The 20,487-nt window shown below is 38.7% G+C and overlaps 1 protein-coding gene and 1 long non-coding RNA gene across 5 annotated transcripts; one reads left to right on the forward strand and one right to left on the reverse strand.

Moving 5' to 3' along the window:
• Positions 1–1,287: 1,287 nt before the first annotated feature.
• manba (mannosidase, beta A, lysosomal) lies at positions 1,288–14,564 on the forward strand. 3 transcript variants are annotated; one of them, XM_034235213.1, is made up of 17 exons: positions 1,288–1,584; positions 2,479–2,573; positions 2,644–2,749; positions 3,254–3,427; positions 4,062–4,185; positions 4,696–4,865; positions 5,006–5,116; positions 5,865–6,016; positions 6,134–6,251; positions 7,355–7,441; positions 7,852–8,019; positions 8,754–8,972; positions 9,974–10,138; positions 10,881–11,022; positions 11,902–12,047; positions 12,454–12,711; positions 13,865–14,564. In XM_034235213.1, exons 1-17 carry the CDS (start codon positions 1,387–1,389, stop codon positions 14,087–14,089), a joined length of 2,658 nt encoding a protein of 885 aa, XP_034091104.1. In that variant the 5' UTR covers positions 1,288–1,386; the 3' UTR covers positions 14,090–14,564. The 3 variants fall into 3 exon arrangements, with proteins under 3 accessions (XP_034091104.1, XP_034091105.1, XP_034091107.1); XM_034235214.1 differs by having other exon boundaries at positions 4,068–4,185; XM_034235216.1 differs by having other exon boundaries at positions 1,350–1,396.
• A 2,660-nt stretch (positions 14,565–17,224) lies between these two features.
• On the reverse strand, positions 17,225–18,822 carry LOC117558934. 2 transcript variants are annotated; one of them, XR_004570893.1, is made up of 3 exons: positions 18,769–18,822; positions 17,784–17,875; positions 17,225–17,401 (listed from the first exon to the last, which is right to left on the reverse strand). It is a non-coding gene; the product is annotated as an uncharacterized LOC117558934 (long non-coding RNA). The 2 variants fall into 2 exon arrangements; XR_004570892.1 differs by lacking the exon at positions 18,769–18,822 and adding an exon at positions 18,230–18,510.
• Between the last annotated feature and the right edge of the window lie 1,665 nt (positions 18,823–20,487).

A 20,487-nucleotide genomic window follows, 5' to 3' on the forward strand; every position in this document is an offset into this window, starting at 1 on the left:
GAGTTGATTCTCACTAAGTAGTCAATATAAGGCTTAATCCTCTTGCCAAATAGTGACCCTGTGTTGTATTAAAACTAGTTTATAAATGGTTCTTAATGATTAATAAAGTGTTTACAACCTTATTCATAACTAATTATTCATTTATTAATTAGGTTGTGAACACTTTATAAATCATTAATAAGCTTTTAAGACGAGATAAACGGGGCAACTGTGGCTGGTTGGTTGCCAAATAGTGAGCCCACATTTATCTGTACTGCTAAGCCTTATATTGGCTACTTAGCTTACTTCGTCTTCTTCATCATCCAGCATCCTTGGTATCTGTTGTCCACTGAGTTGATTCTCGCTAAGTAGTCAATATAAGGCTTAGTCCTCTTGCCAAATAGTGAGTCTGTGTTGATGTATGAAAACTGTTAGAACTGGTTTATAAATGGTTCTTAGTGATTAATAAAGTGTTTACAACCTAATTCATAGCCTAATTATAAATCCTTTATAAGGGTAGTCTTATTGTAAAGTGGTACCGGAATTTCACTAGTGTCTCAAACGTCCCTTCTGTGATGGTCCTTGCATATTTGGTTTTATTTCCAGCAAAACTGATAGTGAAATAAAAATAACTGCAGATGGTGATTATTTATACAATGAATACACTCAAATCAACTATTAAATATAAAGATGTACTAAATGTTTACTACACACTTACAGAGAATGCCCATTTAAATTAATTGTAAATTAAAAAATCCTATATTTTACGTTTTGACATAATGCGTTATGCCACAAGTGAGAAAATAAAAATATTTCCACATGTACAAACATATTTTATGGGAATGCTATGACTTCTTACAACTCGCCTAAATATAAAAGTAAAACTTGTTTTTTTAAGAGGTTTGGATTTGAAACTAAGAACAATCTTAGAATAAATCAACTTTTGTTTATTTATTACATATAGCCACATTTATGAAAACCCCACCTACAGAAATACAAATCTAAATGATGCAAAAATAATTGCTAATCAGTGTAAAATGTAACATAATTAATGATTTCATGCATTTTTGAATGTCATTCATTTTAAAAACATGCGTGTAGTAATTGTGTATATTCATTATTATATGTCCGTTTACTGGGTTATTTTGTATTGATTTATTTTAGCTATATTTACAATTTCTTGTTATAAAGGTTTTTTACATGATTTAAACTTGCTTTGTTTTTTGTTAATTGTTCAATAAATAAACTCTTTTTTTGCGCCAAGACTTATATCACCTGACTGCCACGAGGTGGGTCACATGACCAAGACGGAAACGGCTGTTAGGGAAACAAAAACAGAACCTTGATAGCACACTTTTGAAGAGTATTTCAGTGATTTACCATGACAAAAACAACAAAGAAAAAGCCATGACTCTGTGTGAGAACTCTAATTGTGTTCCCGGTTTTTTGCTGTGTTTATTGTTCGGAGTTTTACCCCGGGTTTATTCAGAAACGTTAAGTTTAAACGGTAAGTGGAGTCTTTCAAACTCCAATGGTTCCGTGTTGCTGCCTGCGGAAGTACCCGGATGTGTTCATTCAGCTCTACAGAAACAGGGATACATCCAGGTCGGTTCATTATGTGATACACAATAAAGAAGTATTACTATTTCCAACTCCTGATTCAGAGACTTGATGCTGGTTTTCATGATAATTCCACTTAAATTGTGGATTTAAGTGCATTTACTTAAGTACACTTTTTGGATATTTTACTTTCTGCTTACTTCTCTAAATTATAGTATACGATACTTAAATTGTAAATTTGAGGTCATTTAAATTTGAGGTAGAGTTCTTATGTTATGATACTTAACAACAATTTAGCTGGAAATGTCCTACTTTATAATATTACTATATTATATTATGATATATCGCATTTTAAGCAGTTTGTCCAACTACATCCCATAGGCTAATGTTACACTTTTACTTTATTTGTCCAACTTTTAGGATTAATACAGTTTCCCAGTATTTTTTTTTTAGCGTTTAATGAAGTGGATTACACTCAGGCCCAAAACAGATTCATTATTTCACAAAAGAAAGCCAAAAAATAATAATGCATTTAGGGAATATGTTTATTTTTGGTGTGCCGAGCAAAACTTTGCAGTGAAAACCTAAATTAAATCTAATAAAATACAACTTTTACAATCCAAAAAGACATTGTGGTTCAGACAAATACTCAGAAAGAAATGTACAATCAAAAGGTGCTGATTAAGACTATGTTGGTCTGATGGTGAAGTTGTAATGTCATAATAAAGCAAAATAGAAATGAAAATACGGTACTCTACATGTCAAATAGACATCTAAGTATCTCAATATTTCTTAAATCCTGATTTACTGCTCTTTTCTTGGCATAAAAAATGTAAAGAAATGCTGCTCTATCAGCAGCAGGTAAAACAAAACCAATACTTTAAAAAAGTAATTTAAAGTAATTTCTACCAGCTAAATGTTTTCCATACTTTCTTTTAGGATCCATATTTCAGGTTTAATGATGTGTCTTATCGATGGATTGCCTTTGACAACTGGAATTACACAACTACATTTACTGTTTCGACCCAGCTCAGGTCAGTAAAACATGTATTTATAAAGTATTTTCTGTATCCTGTTCCTGACTCCTGTTTTCTGCGTTCACAGATCCAAACAGAAGGTGCTGCTTGTCTTCGACGGCGTTGACACGATAGCGTCGATATGGCTCAATGGGATTGGTGTCGGGGAGACAGACAACATGTTTCAGAGATATGTAAGTGTTAGAAAAACATCACTCGTCACTGGCTCGAGCTTCAATATCAGGATACATGTATTTATTATCCTTGCAAGAATGGAAGTAGTCATCACATACAGAGCTGCGTGGGACAAATAGTTCCCTGAATAGTGTCCTTGACATGCTGATATACAAGAGAGTGTTACAGTCACAACATGCAGAATATCGGTTCAAAGCAGTATTCAATGTTTAGTTCAGATTAGCTAAGGCCTGCGTAAGCAATAAACATGACAGCCTATCTCCATAGAGGCTGAATCATCATGTTAATCACATAGTTCTCATATGCCTAAAACAGTCCTGACGCTCTTCTAGGTAATCATTCATCCTGTTACGTACACAACTACGTAGGGTCTTTGTTATCATGTGCTACTCTGATATTAGAAGAGTACATTCAGTATTTTCCCAACATAAAGGCATTTCACTGTGCACATTTTCCTAAATGCATTATTTCAATCATGCAAACACGTCCGTTTCCTGGTGCAGGCCTTCTCAGTCAGAGACGTTCTGAAGGACGGGGATAACGTGCTGAAGGTGAGCTTCCTGTCTCCAGTTCTCTATGCGTCCGATCAGAGGAGAGCGCACTCTGCATACAGAGTTCCTCCGGACTGTCCTCCAGACGTGCAGCACGGGGAATGTCACGTCAATTTCATCAGAAAGGTGAGTTTACCTCCTGCAGCGTTTCACATCTCCTCTGGGAACCTGACAGTTAAACAACCAGAGTGATTACACAAACATGTTCATCCCAAAACAAAGGACATAGAACATAGGGTGTTGATATGCTGCACAGATTGTACATTTTTTATGTAGGCTACATTAGTGGCCTAAATGTCATATTTTGGCCAAATTGAGATATCTGCCTAACTCTTGTGAGTCATCTCTTTGACTGAGGCATACAAAGATGGCGCCTCCATGAAAAGCCGGGCTCGGCTGACCACAAGTAAAGCATTAGCTCTTCTCTTTGATTCAAATGAGGAAGAAGACCGGTCAGGAAGTGAGAGGGACACCGGGCGACAGATTGAAGAATGAACGGGAGTTAAAGCTTCAAGGGCATCTCCTGATTCATGGGCAGAATTTCACTCTTTGTGAAAACCTTAAAATATGGCTTAGGCAATGATGCGACGAGGCTTACCATTTAGTTGTTTGAGTTTTACCCCTTCACTAAACACTGACCTTTATCGCAGCCCAACCAGAATGATCTCCGCATTGTCTTTTAACGAATGATCTAAGCATGCAGAACAAATCACTTCAATCTTTCACAATAATAACACATTTAGCCAATGTTTCTGTGAAGGCGCAGAGCTCCTTCAGTTGGGACTGGGGTCCCTCGTTCCCCACCATGGGTCTGTGGAGGGGGGTCCGTCTGGAGGCGTTTGACGTCCTGCAGCTCGTCCTGCTCTCCTCTGTTCCTCTTTACAGTACGTCTACCTTAACCGCCAACCTCTTGTTGGATAAAACCCTAAATACATAAAGAACTTATCCTCTAACACAGTGGTTCTCAAATCGGGGTACGCGGACCCCTAGGGGTACGTTGGAGTACTGCATGGGGTACGTGAGATTTATTTTAAGTTAATGAAAAAAACAAACACAAGTAATGCATTTAAACAAACTACTAATAGTAGATGAACTACTTTATTCAAAAGTTTACAGCAATTCTGGATAATAAAATGTGTCTTTTAAACCAATCACTCTACAGAGGGGCGTGGGGAGGGGGAGCTAATTTGCATTTGAAGCTACAGACACAGAATCAGCACTTTTGAAACAGGGCTGAAACAGAGGATTTATGGGATGCTGCAATGATCTGTTTGGTGTTTGGAGCCAAACACTTCAGAGACATGTTTTGTATAAATCTGAGACTTATAATATATTGTTGAAAAATAGTATAATAGTTTACCTTTTTAATTTATAGTCTATATATATCTGTCTAGGTGTGAGCAGCTCTCAGTGGAGAGTCCATGTTGAGCTTCATGTCGATGCGCTTCAGACGACAAACGGTACAATCTCGCTCTCCGTACCGGAGCTGGAGTCAGAGCTGATCTTCCAGATGCAGTTTCTCAGAGGAAGGACCAAGAAAAGCTTTGACTTACACATCAACACGGTACTCCATACCAGAGTTCCCAACTGGTCCAGCCTATATAAATACTTGACAAAATACAGAGTTAAATCTGATATGTAAAATCTGAAAATGTGTTTCTTAACACTTAGATGTTTTAATGCTTTTTTCTTCTTTTCTCTCAGAGCAGCGAGGTGAAGCTGTGGTGGCCCAACGGACACGGTGAGCAGCCATCTTACCTCCTCACTGTGGGAGGCTTTCAGGACGGATTCACGATCCTGAATACAGAGACTAAGGTCAGAGTTCACCTTGCTCATGTGCTACAGTATTTAGACATTTAAGTGATACAGTGTACTCTGACAATTTTGCAGTAGTAGAATTGGCTGAAATTGAAATTACTTGTTTGCCGAAATCTAAATCCCCAGATTCCTACACATTTTCACTCTGAATTATGAGCGAGATGGACCGTTTTTTTATTTATTTGTAATTGCTTAATTTGACATGAAACAGGAGTTTATACCCATGATGACTAGAAAAGTAATCAGGGTCAAAATCAGGTGTAGAGTTAGAGTCACAAACACTTATGTATCTTAAAGTTCTCACCATTAAAATGTAAGCTCTTCAATTTGAAATCTCTAAATCTTGGGTGTAACTTTTCTTGGAAGTTTTTGAAAAATGACTGGAGACTTTTCAACCATTCTTCTTATTGTGGAACATCATCAATCAGTTTTAGTGTACTATATACCTAATGATGCTTTCCATAAAGAAAACACATTTTCTTATCCAAATTGAAATGCTACTTCCATGTTGTAAAATACATCTGGATGCTGAGATTCAAATTCTTGGCATATACATGTTATTATCATTTTTTTCGCTTGAGGTTTTCAGGACACAAGCTTAAAATCGTATTCAAATGTACATTTTCACACTTTCTCTAAAGATATTGCTGTCCCTTTTGTTTAAAGGATTGTCACATTTGCCACGGAGATTAAACTGAATTCCCAAACTTGAGTGTTTCTTGGTCTGACTGAACAACTCCTGCAGGTTTATTTCCGTACAGTTGAGCTCGTTCAGGAGCCGGTGGTCGGGTCTCCAGGCTTGAGCTTTTATTTCCGCATCAATGGAAAACCAATTTTCCTGAAAGGCTCCAACTGGATCCCTGCGCACTCCTTCCAGGACCGAGTCACCCCTGATGTGTGAGTTTAGTGAGAATTTAATGCGCTCTATATACTGTCATATTGCTCAACCCTAGATCACTCATTGTTGTATTGCCTGGTTCTTTGTACAGATTTGTCTCTGCTCCCTGTTTGCAGCTTAAGGGACTTGTTGCAGTCGGCCGTGGATGCCAACATGAACGCCCTCAGGGTGTGGGGGGGGGGAGTGTACGAGCATGACCTTTTCTACAGCCTCTGTGATGAGATGGGCATCATGGTAACTCAAAAATAATATCAATGTTTCTTTATTTAAAGTGCAGCTATCATGCTATTTTTAAGCAATAGCATAGGTCTCAGATATATAAAAATATATAAAAAACATGTTTATGAAGTGTTTTGCTCAAAATACCAAACAGTTCACCCATTCTAGCCATGCCTCATATCCCTCTATTTCACTTCCTGTTTCAAAAGTGCTGATTTGGGGATAAAGCTTTACAAAAAAGGAAATTTGATTTAAAAAAAGGAGGGGGCTGAGCTCATGCGGGAGATTCTACCGGCAGCTACTGTCTAAACTAAATGCTGCCGTGATGAAACGCCATATCATGGATTATCAAGGATTCTTTCTGAAACAATATGGAGCTCAAAGGCTTTCTCTCTTGCCGGTTATACCACAAGGTGAGTTCCTTTTTATTTCCTGCTTCTTCACACACATGCTTTCCAGTACAGGTTAGCTCTGAGTGTTAGCAATGCTAATGTAAACACCGACCATATTACGTCCAAAACAGTCGGGCATTGTTTCTGATGGCAGCGTTTCTGATAGGGCCGTGGGTGTAAAGCCAGCCTACATTTCCGATATTATGTCATATCGGACGCAAATCTGGATCAGCTCCGTTGTAGCCCCGTTTTTAGAGATTTGGGTACGGAGGAAAAGAGAGAGGGTTTTATTTTCTGACGCTGCGTGAGTTCCCCGACACACCGGGGAGGACACATATTTATGTATAAAAGACATCAAAAAGTGCATTTTGCATGATAGGTCCCCTTTAATAATATTACTACCAGCAGAAATGTTAAAATCAGAAAATCACTGGGGCTTATGGAACATTTGGTTTTAAAGCCAACAGTATATAAAGTAAACAAAAATTCTATTTTATTTATTGATGGTATAAAATACATAGTTGGCTTTTATTAAGCAGTGTTTTTTTTAATTGTATCTTGCTATTTCATTTGTTTTTCTTAATAGGAAAAACAGATAGAACCTAACTCTATAACACCGTTAATAGTACATCTATAAGTAATGTTTAACTATTACTCATGAACATCATGTTGTATAACAGATGGATATTTTTGTAGATATAGCATTTAGATGTGTTTTTATTTCAGGTTTGGCAGGACTTCATGTTTGCCTGTGCGATGTACCCGACTGACGAAGACTTCCTCCAGACAGTGAGAGAAGAAGTCCTCCATCAGGTGAGCGGCGTATTTATTTAACATCATTTCAGTTTCATTTATATTGAGCAATGAGTCTTTTCAATGTTAATTTGACCGTGATTCAAGTTTTGTAATTGAAATGAATTATAATTTGATAATTTTTACATTCAGTTATATGCAGATCTATCTTTAGATTTGTTACTGTGATAGAAAGTATGGATGGAAATTGGCTAAAAACTGCATAAATCATCTCTTCACTCTTGAGAATAATGTTTGTTATGCCCGGTCCTTGTTTTATAAGACTAAATAATAACAATCAAAACATATTTGACATGGTAATTTAACCAAAAGCCAACAAAACGAATTTGACTAACAGCATCTGAAGGTAGCTGAAGCATCCTAAAAGTTTGTTAAAGGTTGTTGGTTTTGTCTGTGCTTTCACTCCTCAGGTTCAGCGACTAAAGTCTCATCCCTCTATCATCATTTGGAGCGGGAACAACGAGAACGAAGCGGCTCTGGCCACAAATTGGTTTGACATCCCAGAGTCCGAGAAGCCGACATACCTGACTGATTATGTGAAGCTGTACGTGGATAACATAAGGGGGATCGTTCAGGAGGTGAGAGGCCAATCGAACGCCATTTATCCCAAAAATACTTTGATCGGAAAATAGCTGTTAACTACAAGGAGCACAATATGTTATTTGTGATCTGTGAAGTTGAATATAAAAAATATATACACAATTACTTTTTTCATGTTATATCCCACCCTTATTTTCAGCCTGCCTCTAAACTCTTTACCGTCCTAAAAAAGTAGAATGTTCTATCTTATATGTATACATTTTTGATATTCCTGCATCCAACTTCCACCATTTCGTCCTATTATTGTCTTCTTTGAGGTTTTATGTTAAAGGCTTGTGTAACCATTAGCCAATCACCAACCAAAGTAACCCCCCCCACCTTATCACCTGAATCTCCTCCTAGAGCACCATTGTGTTCTTAACTTATTTGTAACCAAATGTCTCTCAGAGGGGCGTGGGGAGGGGCTCCTTATTTTCATCTAAAGTAACAGACAGAGAATCAGCACTTTGGAAACAGGGCTGAAACAGAGGGGATTATGGGATGCTAAAATGATCTGTTTGGTGTTTGGAGCCAAACACTTCAGAGACATGTTTTGTATATATCTGAGACCTGTAATATATTGATGAAAAACAGTGTAATAGGGGACCTTTAAGGTTATTGTATGTTTCCATATTGGAGGAGCCAGAGACTCTAAGCTATGAGAAAAAAAGCCATTGAATCCTTTTAGAACCCTTAAAAAACCCTTTAAGTGATTATTTAATTTCTGCTTCAGGAGGACCAGAGTCGCCCGTTCCTCGTCTCTAGTCCCACAAACGGCTTTGAATCTGAGCAGGAGGGCTTTGTGGCGAAGAACCCGTACGACGCTCACTACGGAGACACACACTTCTACACGTACACGGAGGACTGCTTGGACTGGAGGACTTTCCCTCGGACGCGCTTCGCCTCTGAGTACGGCTACCAGTCCTGGCCCTCCTTCTCCACGCTGCAGCCGGTGACTGGGGAACCTTTAAACTTAATATTTAGCTTTTCTTCTTGGTTGTTTTATCAGTAGATTGTTATCTAAAAAAAAACGAGGTATAATAAAAAAAGAACGGAGAAATAGATTGAGAAATAGTACAGTTAAGTGTAAATAAACACTAGTTGAAAATAGTTTCAGAGATTATAAAGTCATAACTCTAGGAGAGAAACTGATTTTTTTAAATCTGAGATTACATTTACTGGGAAAAAAAATCTGTTTTTGTGAATAAACCATATCACTGTAGTTGTGATGAGATTTATGTAATATTTATTTCAAACACGTGAGTTTTTTTCTTGTAAAAGCTACTAATTTAAAAGCAGAGACTATCCTCATTTCTATTTTTGTAAAATGTATGAATACATGTTTTCCTCAGAGATAGTACCCGTCCCTTATTCAAATCAAATCAAATCAAATCAAGTTTTATTTATATAGCACATTTATAAACGATTTTTGGTCGAGCCAAAGTGCTGTACATATAATACAATTAGCCTACAGTAGAGACACTTTACAGCAAATACAACAGCACAGATTGTTCAGAATATCAGTATGAGAAAAACGACACCCTCTATCCTTAGACCCTCACATCGTACAAGGAAAAACTTCCAGAGAAAACCCACAGTTTAAAGGGGACATGGGAGAAACCTCAGGGAGAGCAACAGAGGAGGGATCCCTCTCCCAGGACGGACAGACAATAGATGCCGTGTGTAAATCGAAGAGATAATACAAAAAAAGATTTGGCTGGGTTAATCGGAACAAGAGAATACACAGACAGAGACAGAGAGGGAAAAGGTCATTGGATAAAAGTTATTCTTGATAACCCTCTAGAAAGATCTCATGAACTTCCCCACTTATTACCATTATTACCCAGTGAAGGGGAATTTCTAAACAGAAAAATGTTTACCTTTTCATCACTTCAGCATTTTAAGTGTTTTTATTTTTTACATCGTCTAAAGTTTCCCTCTGGTTTTTCTTAGGTTTCTATAGAAGAAGACTGGAGCTACAACAGTCCTTTCTTCGAGCACCGTCAGCACCATGACAGTGGGAACCAGCAGATGTTGCTGCAGGCGTCTTTACACTTCAACCTGCCCAACGCCACTGACCCCCACAGACGCTTCACAGATACTCTCTACATCACTCAGGTACATCACACAGACCTCCCAACGTTTGATAAACAGGTTTAAGAAGTATTTAGATCCTTCACTAGAAATCCTTTTATCTCAAAATAGTCCAGTACAAGTAGAATTCCTGAATCCCCAATGTGACTAAAAGATCCCCTATTATACTGTTTTTCATCAATATATTACAGGTCTCAGATATATATAAACATGTCTCTGAAGTGTTTGGCTCCAGACACCAAACAGATCATTGCAGCATTACCCATAATCCCCTCTGTTTCAGCCCTGTTTCCAAAGTGCTGATTCTCTGTCTGTTACTTTAGATGAAAATAAGGAGCCCCTCCCCACGCCCCTCTGAGAGATATTTGGTTAAAAAGAACTCAATGGTGCTCTAGGAGGATATTCAGGTGATAAGGGGGGGGGTTACCTTGGTTGGTGATTGGCTAATGGTTACACAAGACAAAAAAACGTTATGACATCATAAAGTGGCCAAAATCTGATCAGCTCATTTTCAGACAGGTTTTTATAGAAATGGATCAGGACAAAAAGAGAGAGAATCTTTTTTCCTGAAACTTTCAGAGTCTCTTTCCACAGAGGGGACACATGTTGATGTAGAAGAGACATGAACAAGTGGATTTTGCATAATAGGTGACCTTTAAGTAGAAGTAAAGTAAGTACACTTTTACGTGTAATTATACTTTGTCACTGTCCACCACTGCTGATTAACAGATCATTTTAAAAGTGTTTGATCGTGTTTCTTGTCCAGGTGATGCAGGCTCAGTGTGTGAAGGCGCAGACAGAGTTTTATCGGAGAAGTCGGAGCGAGATCCTCGAGGGCAAAGGAGGCACGATGGGCGCTCTTTACTGGCAGCTCAACGACGTCTGGCAGGCGCCTTCGTGGTCGTCCATCGGTGAGTGAATCCGCACTAAGCAGCAAACTTATAATAGTTTTAAATGTTAGGAAGCTCTCAGCGTGCTTATTTTATATCGCTCTACAATCGCTCTCAAGTTTCATACTGTTAACCTTTCACATTTGACTATTTTGCACATTTATGCACCACACACTACTAATTGTAAAATGGCACAGATCTTTCAATTTTTTATAAATTGAACTGTACATTTCTTTTCAGTCATTTGTATTGTTTTAGTTTTAATTTTTTTTTTTTTTTTTAACCAAGCAATATCTTTTCATTTGAGTTTTTCTTAATGGATATCATTTTTTATTTATTTTAGTGTATTCAAATATTTTTCACAGCCCATTTTCTCTCTAGTATACAATAATAAGCCAACGCACACGTTTTTGATGGCACCTTGTTATTGTATATCATAATAGAAATCTATTTCTTATAAAAAATATTAATATAATTGGTGATGAGCATTGCTAATCCTTAATTTGATTAGACAGGGTTGTGTCAAAATATTTAATTTGAGGTAAATACGATTGTTATATATTCAAATATTGGATGTATTTGAAAAAGCAGTTTAAAAAAAAAGGTGTGTGTGTGTGTGTGTGTGTGTGTGTGTGTGTGTGTGTGTGTGTGTGTGTGTGTGTGTGTGTGTGTGTGTGTGTGTGTGTGTGTGTTGTGTGTGTGTGTGGTGTGTGTGTGTGTGTGTGTGTGTGTGTGGTGTGTGTGTGTGGTGTGTTGTGGTGTGTGTGTGTGTGTGTGTGTGTGTGGTGTGTGTGTGTGTGTGTGTGTGTGTGTGTGTGTGTGTGTGTGTGTGTGTGTGTGTGTGTTGTGTGTGTGTGTGTGTGTGTGTGTGTGTGTGTGTGTGTGTGTGTGTGTGTGTCGCGTTTGGTGGGAAGTGGAAGATGCTGCATTATTTTGCACAGAGCTTCTTCTCCGCCCTCCTGCCGGTCAGCTTCGAGGACGAAGGCATGCTGTTCATCTACGCCGTCTCCGACCTGAGTCACGACCTGAAGCTCAGCGCTGTGGTACGTTTCTTATTTAAACTCTGTCTTCACATTGCATTTACAAAAACTGAACATATATTCAGTGACACGAAACAGCTTCTAAGCTAATTGTTTTATCTATTCACAAAGGGTCAATAATGAGGGTTTAAAATCTAACTTAGTTCAAATATTTCAAATCATGGCAACATGGAAAAAATATGCAATTCAAGAAACTGTAATTCTTCCCAATCAGAAACAGGTTTATTACCAGGTAGGTTTACACGTACAAGGAATTTGACTTGGTGTCATGGTGCATACATAAAAGTAAAACAAGAATTAAAAACACAGGTAGAGAACATATTCTATTTTTTTTTTAATATATAACAGTATTGCAAACAATCTCTACTATTGATAAAGTGTGTCATCTATCGATTGTCTTGTCTCTCAGGTGTCGGTGTACGACTGGTCTGCTCTGGATCCGGTCTGCACCCGGAGGTCCGAATCGCTCCTGATCCCCGGAGGAAGTGCGGCGGCCATTTTTAAGCAGCGAGTGAACCCCCTGCTGGGCGGATGCGGGCGCTGCAGCCGCCTCACCTGCCTGTTGGCCTTCCACCTGGAGGACAGCAGCGGGCAGCGCGGACCCACAAACCATCACTTCCTGAGCTCCCCTAAAGACGCTCAGGGGCTCCAGAGACCCAACATCACCGTAAGACTCCCTGCAACCTGGATTTTTTGTATTCACTAATTCCCGGATTATAAATATTACAATAACTAAGGATTCATTTATTATCTTTTAATCATTCTGTGATTCCATTTGTGTGAAAAATCACTATCACAAAATGTCATTAGGAAGATACAAAAAATATATAAAATGGTTATTGTAATTACTTACTTTCTCAGAGTTTAAAGATACATTTTTTAAGCTTTGGTCACTTTGTGAGATGGTGCAATTTTTTTTCCATGACATCTATTTGCTGACTATGGAAAAGAAAATATACGTGGTATCTCGCTTTTTTTACAGCAGTGATAATTATAACTCTTTTCGAGCTGGGAGCACAAAGTGATTTGAACATTTCTTAAATATGTAGCATTCAAAAAGACAAAACTATCACAAAAAGAGCAACTCAAAATAAATTGCAAATAGCCAGAACACAGATAAAGAGCTGAATAAAACGTACTTTCACTAAGTTTTCCAAAAGTAAAGCATTTGAAACTTAAAAATACAACTACAATTAGGTCTTTACAACACAGAGCTATACTGTGTACAAAAGCAAGACCAGTTCAAACCGGAGAGACGTGATGTAAGAATTACATATTTATTGTTTACACGTCATATGAATGAAATGATTGCCACGATAATACAACAGGAGAATGTAATGGTGTTTGGCGATTAGGCCCCGGTTTGCAGGATAATCATTCAGGAGGGAAAGAACCGCTCCGATGAAATCCCCGGCGTCTAGACACTGGTGGTGGTGATGAGTAGGTGAGACCGGTCTGAAGGAGGAAGGTTTAGCTTTGTCCTGAAGGAGACAGGAGGCGAGAGGGGTGGAGGCGGGTTGCGTGTGATCATCTGCAATGACAACTGACAGGGAGGAAGAGCAGGCATTTAAGGAATTTAGCATGTGCAGCGATTGGCTGCTGAGGGGTGACGCCCTCGTATTTAATGAGGGGGGAAGGGAGCCATAGAGTGACGTGTAAGTGACTCGTGTTAGGTCTTCCTTATTGAACTTGCGCTAAAGCTTTCATTTGTCAGACACAAAGGCAAAATGTGCAGTTTTGCGAGTAATTTTAAAAGCCATTTCTACTGATAACATCAGTCTCATGCAACTTATAAACTCCTTTTGTGTGTGTCCTTGCAGGCCTCAGTGCAGGAGGATAAAAGCCTACTCACCGTCACGCTCCACTCCTCCGCTGTAGCTCCCTTCGTGTGGCTCGATGTCGGAAACATCCCGGGACGCTTCTCCTCTAACGGCTTCCTGATGCTCTCTGCAAACACCACGGTCAGTTTTAACGCCTGGCGCCCGACCAGCGCTGCAGAACTCTCCAAAGCACTCGCCATCACTTCTTTAGCAGACGTTTACTGACCTGAGAGCAGCAAACAGACATGAGGAGGTGAACAGTATAAAAACATACCATGAACAAAGTTTTCAAAATATATTTTTATTCTAGAGGTGTCGCGAATCGGTATCGATGAGAAATGTGTCGTTTATAGAATTTGTCGACAACATGTAGTCTGAATTGGGTTATGTCTCATACAGGGTGTTGTGTCCTGAAAACAGTTGTATTATTGCATCTCTCAGAATAACAGAATGAAAAGTCAAAAAAATGACTTATTTGATATACCGGTATTGACAATAGTCGTGATGTTTATAAGATGAGATGTTTATATTTTGATAATTTTATACATTGGATTTATTGTATACAAAATCAAGTGATGATAATAATAAATATGAACATATTTGTGCAGTAATGGTTACAGACACTCGTATTTTAAGTGTAATGTATTACTCTATAAAAAAGAGACAAATGCACAATAAAATGTAAAAATGAGAATTTGAATATAACTTTAATTGTATTTTATTTCTTCTAAATGGGTTTTCTTGGCCAACCTTGCTTGCCTTTTTTTCACAATATATTTCGTAATTTGAATTGGCCACTTAAATGTGTACCGTTTGGCTGGCTTGCGTACTGGTGTAAAAACAAAAAAGGCCATGTTGTCTTACTCGTCCGGTTTCTAAAATATTAACCCTCTACAGCAGGGGTACTCAAATACAAATCTTAAAGGTCCAAAAAATGTTTTTTAATAAGACAAAGGTCCGTTTATTACGGTCATTCAAACTTTTAAACAATTGCAACAAGATTCTTAACACGAGGTTGCAAAAACTAAAATAATCTGTATGCAGCAGTTTTCATTGTTATTGTGTCTGTGCTTGACCCCTCAGAGTCGCAGTGTAAGAGCTGCACAGTTATGAATAAAGGCAGCCGCACCCTCTTTCATTCAGCATTCCCATTATTGCTTTATAAATGTATTCCCCCTTGTGTGTCCACTGAGGTTCGTCAGGCCCAACACATCTTCAACAAACTCCCCCTTTGCCTCATCATACAAACTCACAAACACCAGCAACTGAGCATTGTCAGTGGTGTCAGTGGACTCACCCACAGCTAAGGAAATGCACTGTGCATTTTATATTCCATCACAAAGCTGATTAATCAAATCACCAGCCAGTATTTATGTTCTTCTGGTTGCTGTGGAATCTGAGAGGGGGATTTGCTTGATTTGACCTGTTATTTCCTCTTTTTGTTTGCCTTCAACATGGTCTCCATCACTTCAGTCATGCATTCTTTTATACTGCAGTTATTATCCAGTGGAAAGCCCTTACCTACTGGCCTAGTTCAATCAAAGTGGTTACTTTTTTTTGGCTGGGCAGTGTAGTTGTACACACCATCTTATTTGACTTTCTCAGGACTTAAAACTGTTTTTTGGGGGCAGACCCCCTCAAAGAAAAAAATATATTTACACACGTTAGGTCATCATCTTAACAGTTTGGTATGCTCATCCGTGAGCAGCGCATCAAGTTGACATGTCTATTACAGCTGAATGCGGCGATTACCATTTTGTTCAGCAAAACGCCTCACAAAATTAGTAAGATCCAAAGCTTTAGTGCGTTTTGATTCAATGCTGAGTACAGCCACACTGACAGTCTCTTCTCTGTCATTGTAGACCGCAAATACCTCATTCCTTCAGAACTTGGGTCCGAATGCTTCTCGTTTTGCGCCGTACCGTTCAAATGAAATCGCCGCCAATCATATTTCAACCTGATTTCAACGCTCGCGCCAGGGCCGGGGGAGGTGTTACCATAGATATATATAAACACTAGATGACTCACCCGCGCTGCTGGCCAATGGAGACCGACGTTGCCACTTGGCCGCCATCTTGCTACAGGGAGTTCTCTCATTCATAACATTATGGTTTACTATTTAAATAACCATAGCTTGCTCAATTTTCAACCAATTTTCAAACGGTTTGGTTTTTTATAAACATCAAAGATGTAGTTATGATACTGCATACTTATAATCATGGACTTTCATATGAAAATAACATTAATCAGATAAAGCAATAGCTATACACACACACACACATGGTATTTATATTAAATATTTGCTGGTGTATATATTTCCATTTATTTTATTATATTGTTAATATTTAAAATAAATTATAAAATTAAAATACATTTATATTTTATATATAAAAATCGGTCTCATGTTAACACTCTGTAAGCCAAGAGTTGTTAATTTAGCAATGCCTTAGCTTTAAGAACAGGGACACAACTAATGACAATAGCATATGTTGGTATATTATTTAGATATTCACACCTTTATCAGAAGAACCAAACCAACATAAAATGTGCTCACAGACAGGCCAGTTCTGTCTAATTTATCACAATTATTTTGACATGAGATCTTCATATTACTATACTAGTTTTGTATTTAGTTTCTAGATTTGTAAACAAATCCAGAACCTTTGAAATATGTTATTGAAAAAAGACCAAGAATAATATAAACTGTACCATGTGTCCTTTTGTGTCCTTCTGTGGTTTGTCTTGTCTCACCCCAGCTGATATATCACAAAATCCACTGTTTAAATTGTTCCCTATATTGCCCCTGTAAGGTGTCCTTGGGTCCTTGGGAAAGGCGGCCTCCCAAAATAAATGTATTATTATTATTATTAAGAAGAACAACTTGGTGTGGTGTGGAGGGGATGTAGGAAGCAGGAGCAGGTGGGGAGAGATGGGGCTTCAAGGTTCAAGGTTATTTGTTTTAAATGTGTCTTGGAGATAAGGACCAGCTGCACACAACAAAATACAGTATAACACAAAACCAATAAGACACACGGTGACACATGGCACACCAACAATCAATCATCGTCCAGCCTCAGCTTTGGTATTCTTTCACAACCATGTTATGGGTTTATAAGACTGAGCAAACATAAACATATGTGGGGAACATAGTGCTGCGTCTCATGGAACATGAAGATTTAATAAATACATAGTAGGTGGCGATATATGCTCCTAGTGGTAGCGATTCGCCATTAAACAAAGAAGAAGAAGAAACATCAGGGGGAAAGAGAGGGAGACACACAAGCACCCACTACGGCACGCAACACATGTTGTTACGTTCCCTCTTGGCGAGGGGTACAAAGGGAAACGACACGACCAGAGTAGAATTGGTATGTGTTACCAGCGATTTATTTGTAACTGCAAGTAAGTAAAATGATATGCACAAAACAGCTTGGCCCAACAACGGGTCAAACTGTTACTGTCCTGTCACAGGAAACAAAACCGTCCCTTCTTATGGCGAGTTCCCACTGCCTCCTCCTCTCTTCGGTTTTGGGAAACCTTAAAAACATGAGAAAGGTAGCCAGATATATAAATTATTGTCAACATTTTCCTCCCTTCTTTCCTTTAACATTAAGGGTAAGGACAAAAATACACATCGAAATTATCATATTTTTGGTATGTATGCATGTATGTATAGCCTACTTTAAGAATAAGACAACCACACTAAGAGTAATAAAAAAGGTGTCCAAAAGAAACATTAAATAATTGTGTAAAGAAATGGTAACAACATATTCTAAAGAGGCTGGGTCAACAACAATCTTGCAATACTATTATCTCACATAGCCCCACTGATCCTGTGTAGCAGGACTTGTAATGTACATACATCCACTAAGTAATTAACGATTATCCTAATTGTAGTCATAATATTGTCATATCTTACACGTGAAAGGTGATTCCACGGGTTCTTGTTTGCAGACTGCGGTGATTAGAGCATCCGTAGGCTGCACAAAAGTCCGGCATAGTCAGGTACTTCTGTAAACACAAAGCTAGCAAATTCCTGTATCATAATGCAAGATGTTTTTAACAAGCCAAACCACTTGGAAGAAATAATGTGTAACTTAAGTTATGTTGAAAAGAAAGAGCAGTTCTGCCTCTCCCACTGGTGTAAAGTTGCTGGGTCAACTTTGTAATACTAGGTCTCACTCACAGCCTCTTGTTATTAGCCAGCTAATAAATACAACCACATACACAAAGAAAAGCTGCAATTTCAACATGTCCAAGCATCCTGTATCATAGCCATGCTAATAATGTTTATAATAAACTAAACCGTTTGTAAATCAGTCAAGATTTCAGCGAGTTAAGAGTATTTTTGTGCAGATCACTCACCTTACAACAGCTACCATAACGCGAATCAGAGTAACTGTTAACTGTAGCAAGATGGCGGCCGGTCAGCTATGCTGGAAAATCTCCCATGAGCCATCTAGTGTTTATATATATATATCTATGGGTGTTACAAGACGTGTGTCTTGTGCTGCATTCATTTGCACTCAGACATTAGAGACGTTCTCTCATAAATGTCCGATGAGCCACAACTTTTCTTTCAAAACAAAGCTGCCAGCTGGGGTGGCAAGGCCTATTTTTAGGGTGGCAGTTGCCACCCCATGCCACCCCGGGGGCCCGATAGGTGAAACTAGGCTACTAGCTACAGTACAGATGCAACTAGATGAGCTGTTAACGGAGCGTCCACACTACAGCTTCAAAAAAAGCTTGGAGCTGGGCGTGTCTGAAGCTTGGGGATTGTATTCAAGCACCGCGACCAACAACCAATCACATGTATCTCCCGCCCCCGACATAGAAAGCAAAACCCCCCGGGGATTTTATGGGAGCAATATATATATAAACTCCCCAAACAGGCGAAAACCTACCAGTTTCACCCACTGTCTCTGCCACCTCCCTCCATGCCTGGTTCCTCCGGTTTGTATCCCGGTAGGTGAAGAGGGTCTGGTCATACAAAACCGGGTGATTTACTACGGCGATAATTAGTTTCTCCTCCATCTTTTTTTGAAATATAGAAATGAATGGCGGGATATCTCTCCCAGTTTAGACGCGGTTTGATTGGCTACGGCTTGATCTGTCAGATTTTCCGAAACGGGATTTGATTGGCTGGCGCTGGCTACTCCGGCGTCAGAAGTTACGGCCCGTCCACACTACAGCGTCTGCAGCGTCCACACTCTCGCTCTGACTTTCTTTTTTTTTTAAAACACGTACACATTTTCCCCACCCGCATTCCGCGAAGACCCGCCCAACTGTGCCTCTGATTCGCAGACTGTTGGTGGGGGGACGACGACGCTGACGGGATGCTGAATGCGATTGGACCAATGCGTTGACAGACACACACACACACACACACACACACACACACACACACACACACACACACACACACACAGACAGACAGACAGACAGACAGACAGACAGACAGACAGACAGACAGACAGAGCGCAGTGGACATAGCAGAGCATTTTGACTCGTTGCGTTGTCTCAAAGATAACACAGATAATACATATGAAAAGCATAATTTGCTCAGAGTCCATAGACAGTTGTGGTTCGGTCCGGATCCGGACCTGAGTCCGGACTTTGAGGATGCCTGCCATAGAGGGTTAAGTTATAGTAATAATAACAGTACTAATAAAAATCGTAGTTATAATAGGATCTGATTTATAGAATTGAACCCTCCTGTTATCCTAAGATTGACTTTACACCCTTTATCCTCTTGGGTCAATTTGACCCCAATAGTTTAAAACTCAAGACAATGATCATATTCCAAATGTTAACCAACATGTATGTCTCTGGTGCTTTAGGTATCTTAGTGGACTACCTAAATAACCATTTAAATAAAACATTACCCCAACCTTCCCCCCCCACATACCCCTTTATACATCCAGAATTCCTATTATGTGACTATCGAAAAATATATAAATCACCATAAAATCTCACTGACTGAAATAAAATGTTAAAGTAAGATATTTTTGATGTTGTTAAAGGACCAATAACTAAAGCAGAGGGTAGTTTTTTTTTTTACAATGATACATTTGCATGTAATAGTCACCTCAATATCATCCTACACAATCAACACAAATATGTGTAAAATGTTGACATTTGTATATGTTTTATACTACTAAAACACCGATGCGTACAAAGTGCGTACAGGACATTTAAAAAAGATTTTCATGTTCATTTTATGTTTACCCATTAGTCCTCACTAAATTAGGAAAAGTCCTGAAATACTAAGCAAAACAAATAATGTGAACCATTTTTTTTAGATACGTTGAACATTGAATGGGGTCAAATGTACCCCAAGATAACAGGAGGGAACCCACTGTTTCTCAAAATGTTATCTAAGGTATACTCCCTTAAAACCACAACACATGTTTGATAGTTTAAAACTTACATTACTTAATAGGGCGTGGTTTACAAACAACAACCTTCAATCTGAAAACACAAAAAATGTATACTAAGTGCTACATTTTAAATGTGTAAAATCCATCAGTAAATTCATGGTTAACCAAATGTTTGCCATTGAATAAAGTAAACCCTGCTCTCTACTTCTACTCCCAGTTTTATTTTGCGGCTCTCTCGTGCAG

Source organism: Gymnodraco acuticeps, unplaced genomic scaffold (assembly GCF_902827175.1).
Source record: "Gymnodraco acuticeps unplaced genomic scaffold, fGymAcu1.1, whole genome shotgun sequence".
Lineage (NCBI taxonomy): Eukaryota > Metazoa > Chordata > Actinopteri > Perciformes > Bathydraconidae > Gymnodraco > Gymnodraco acuticeps.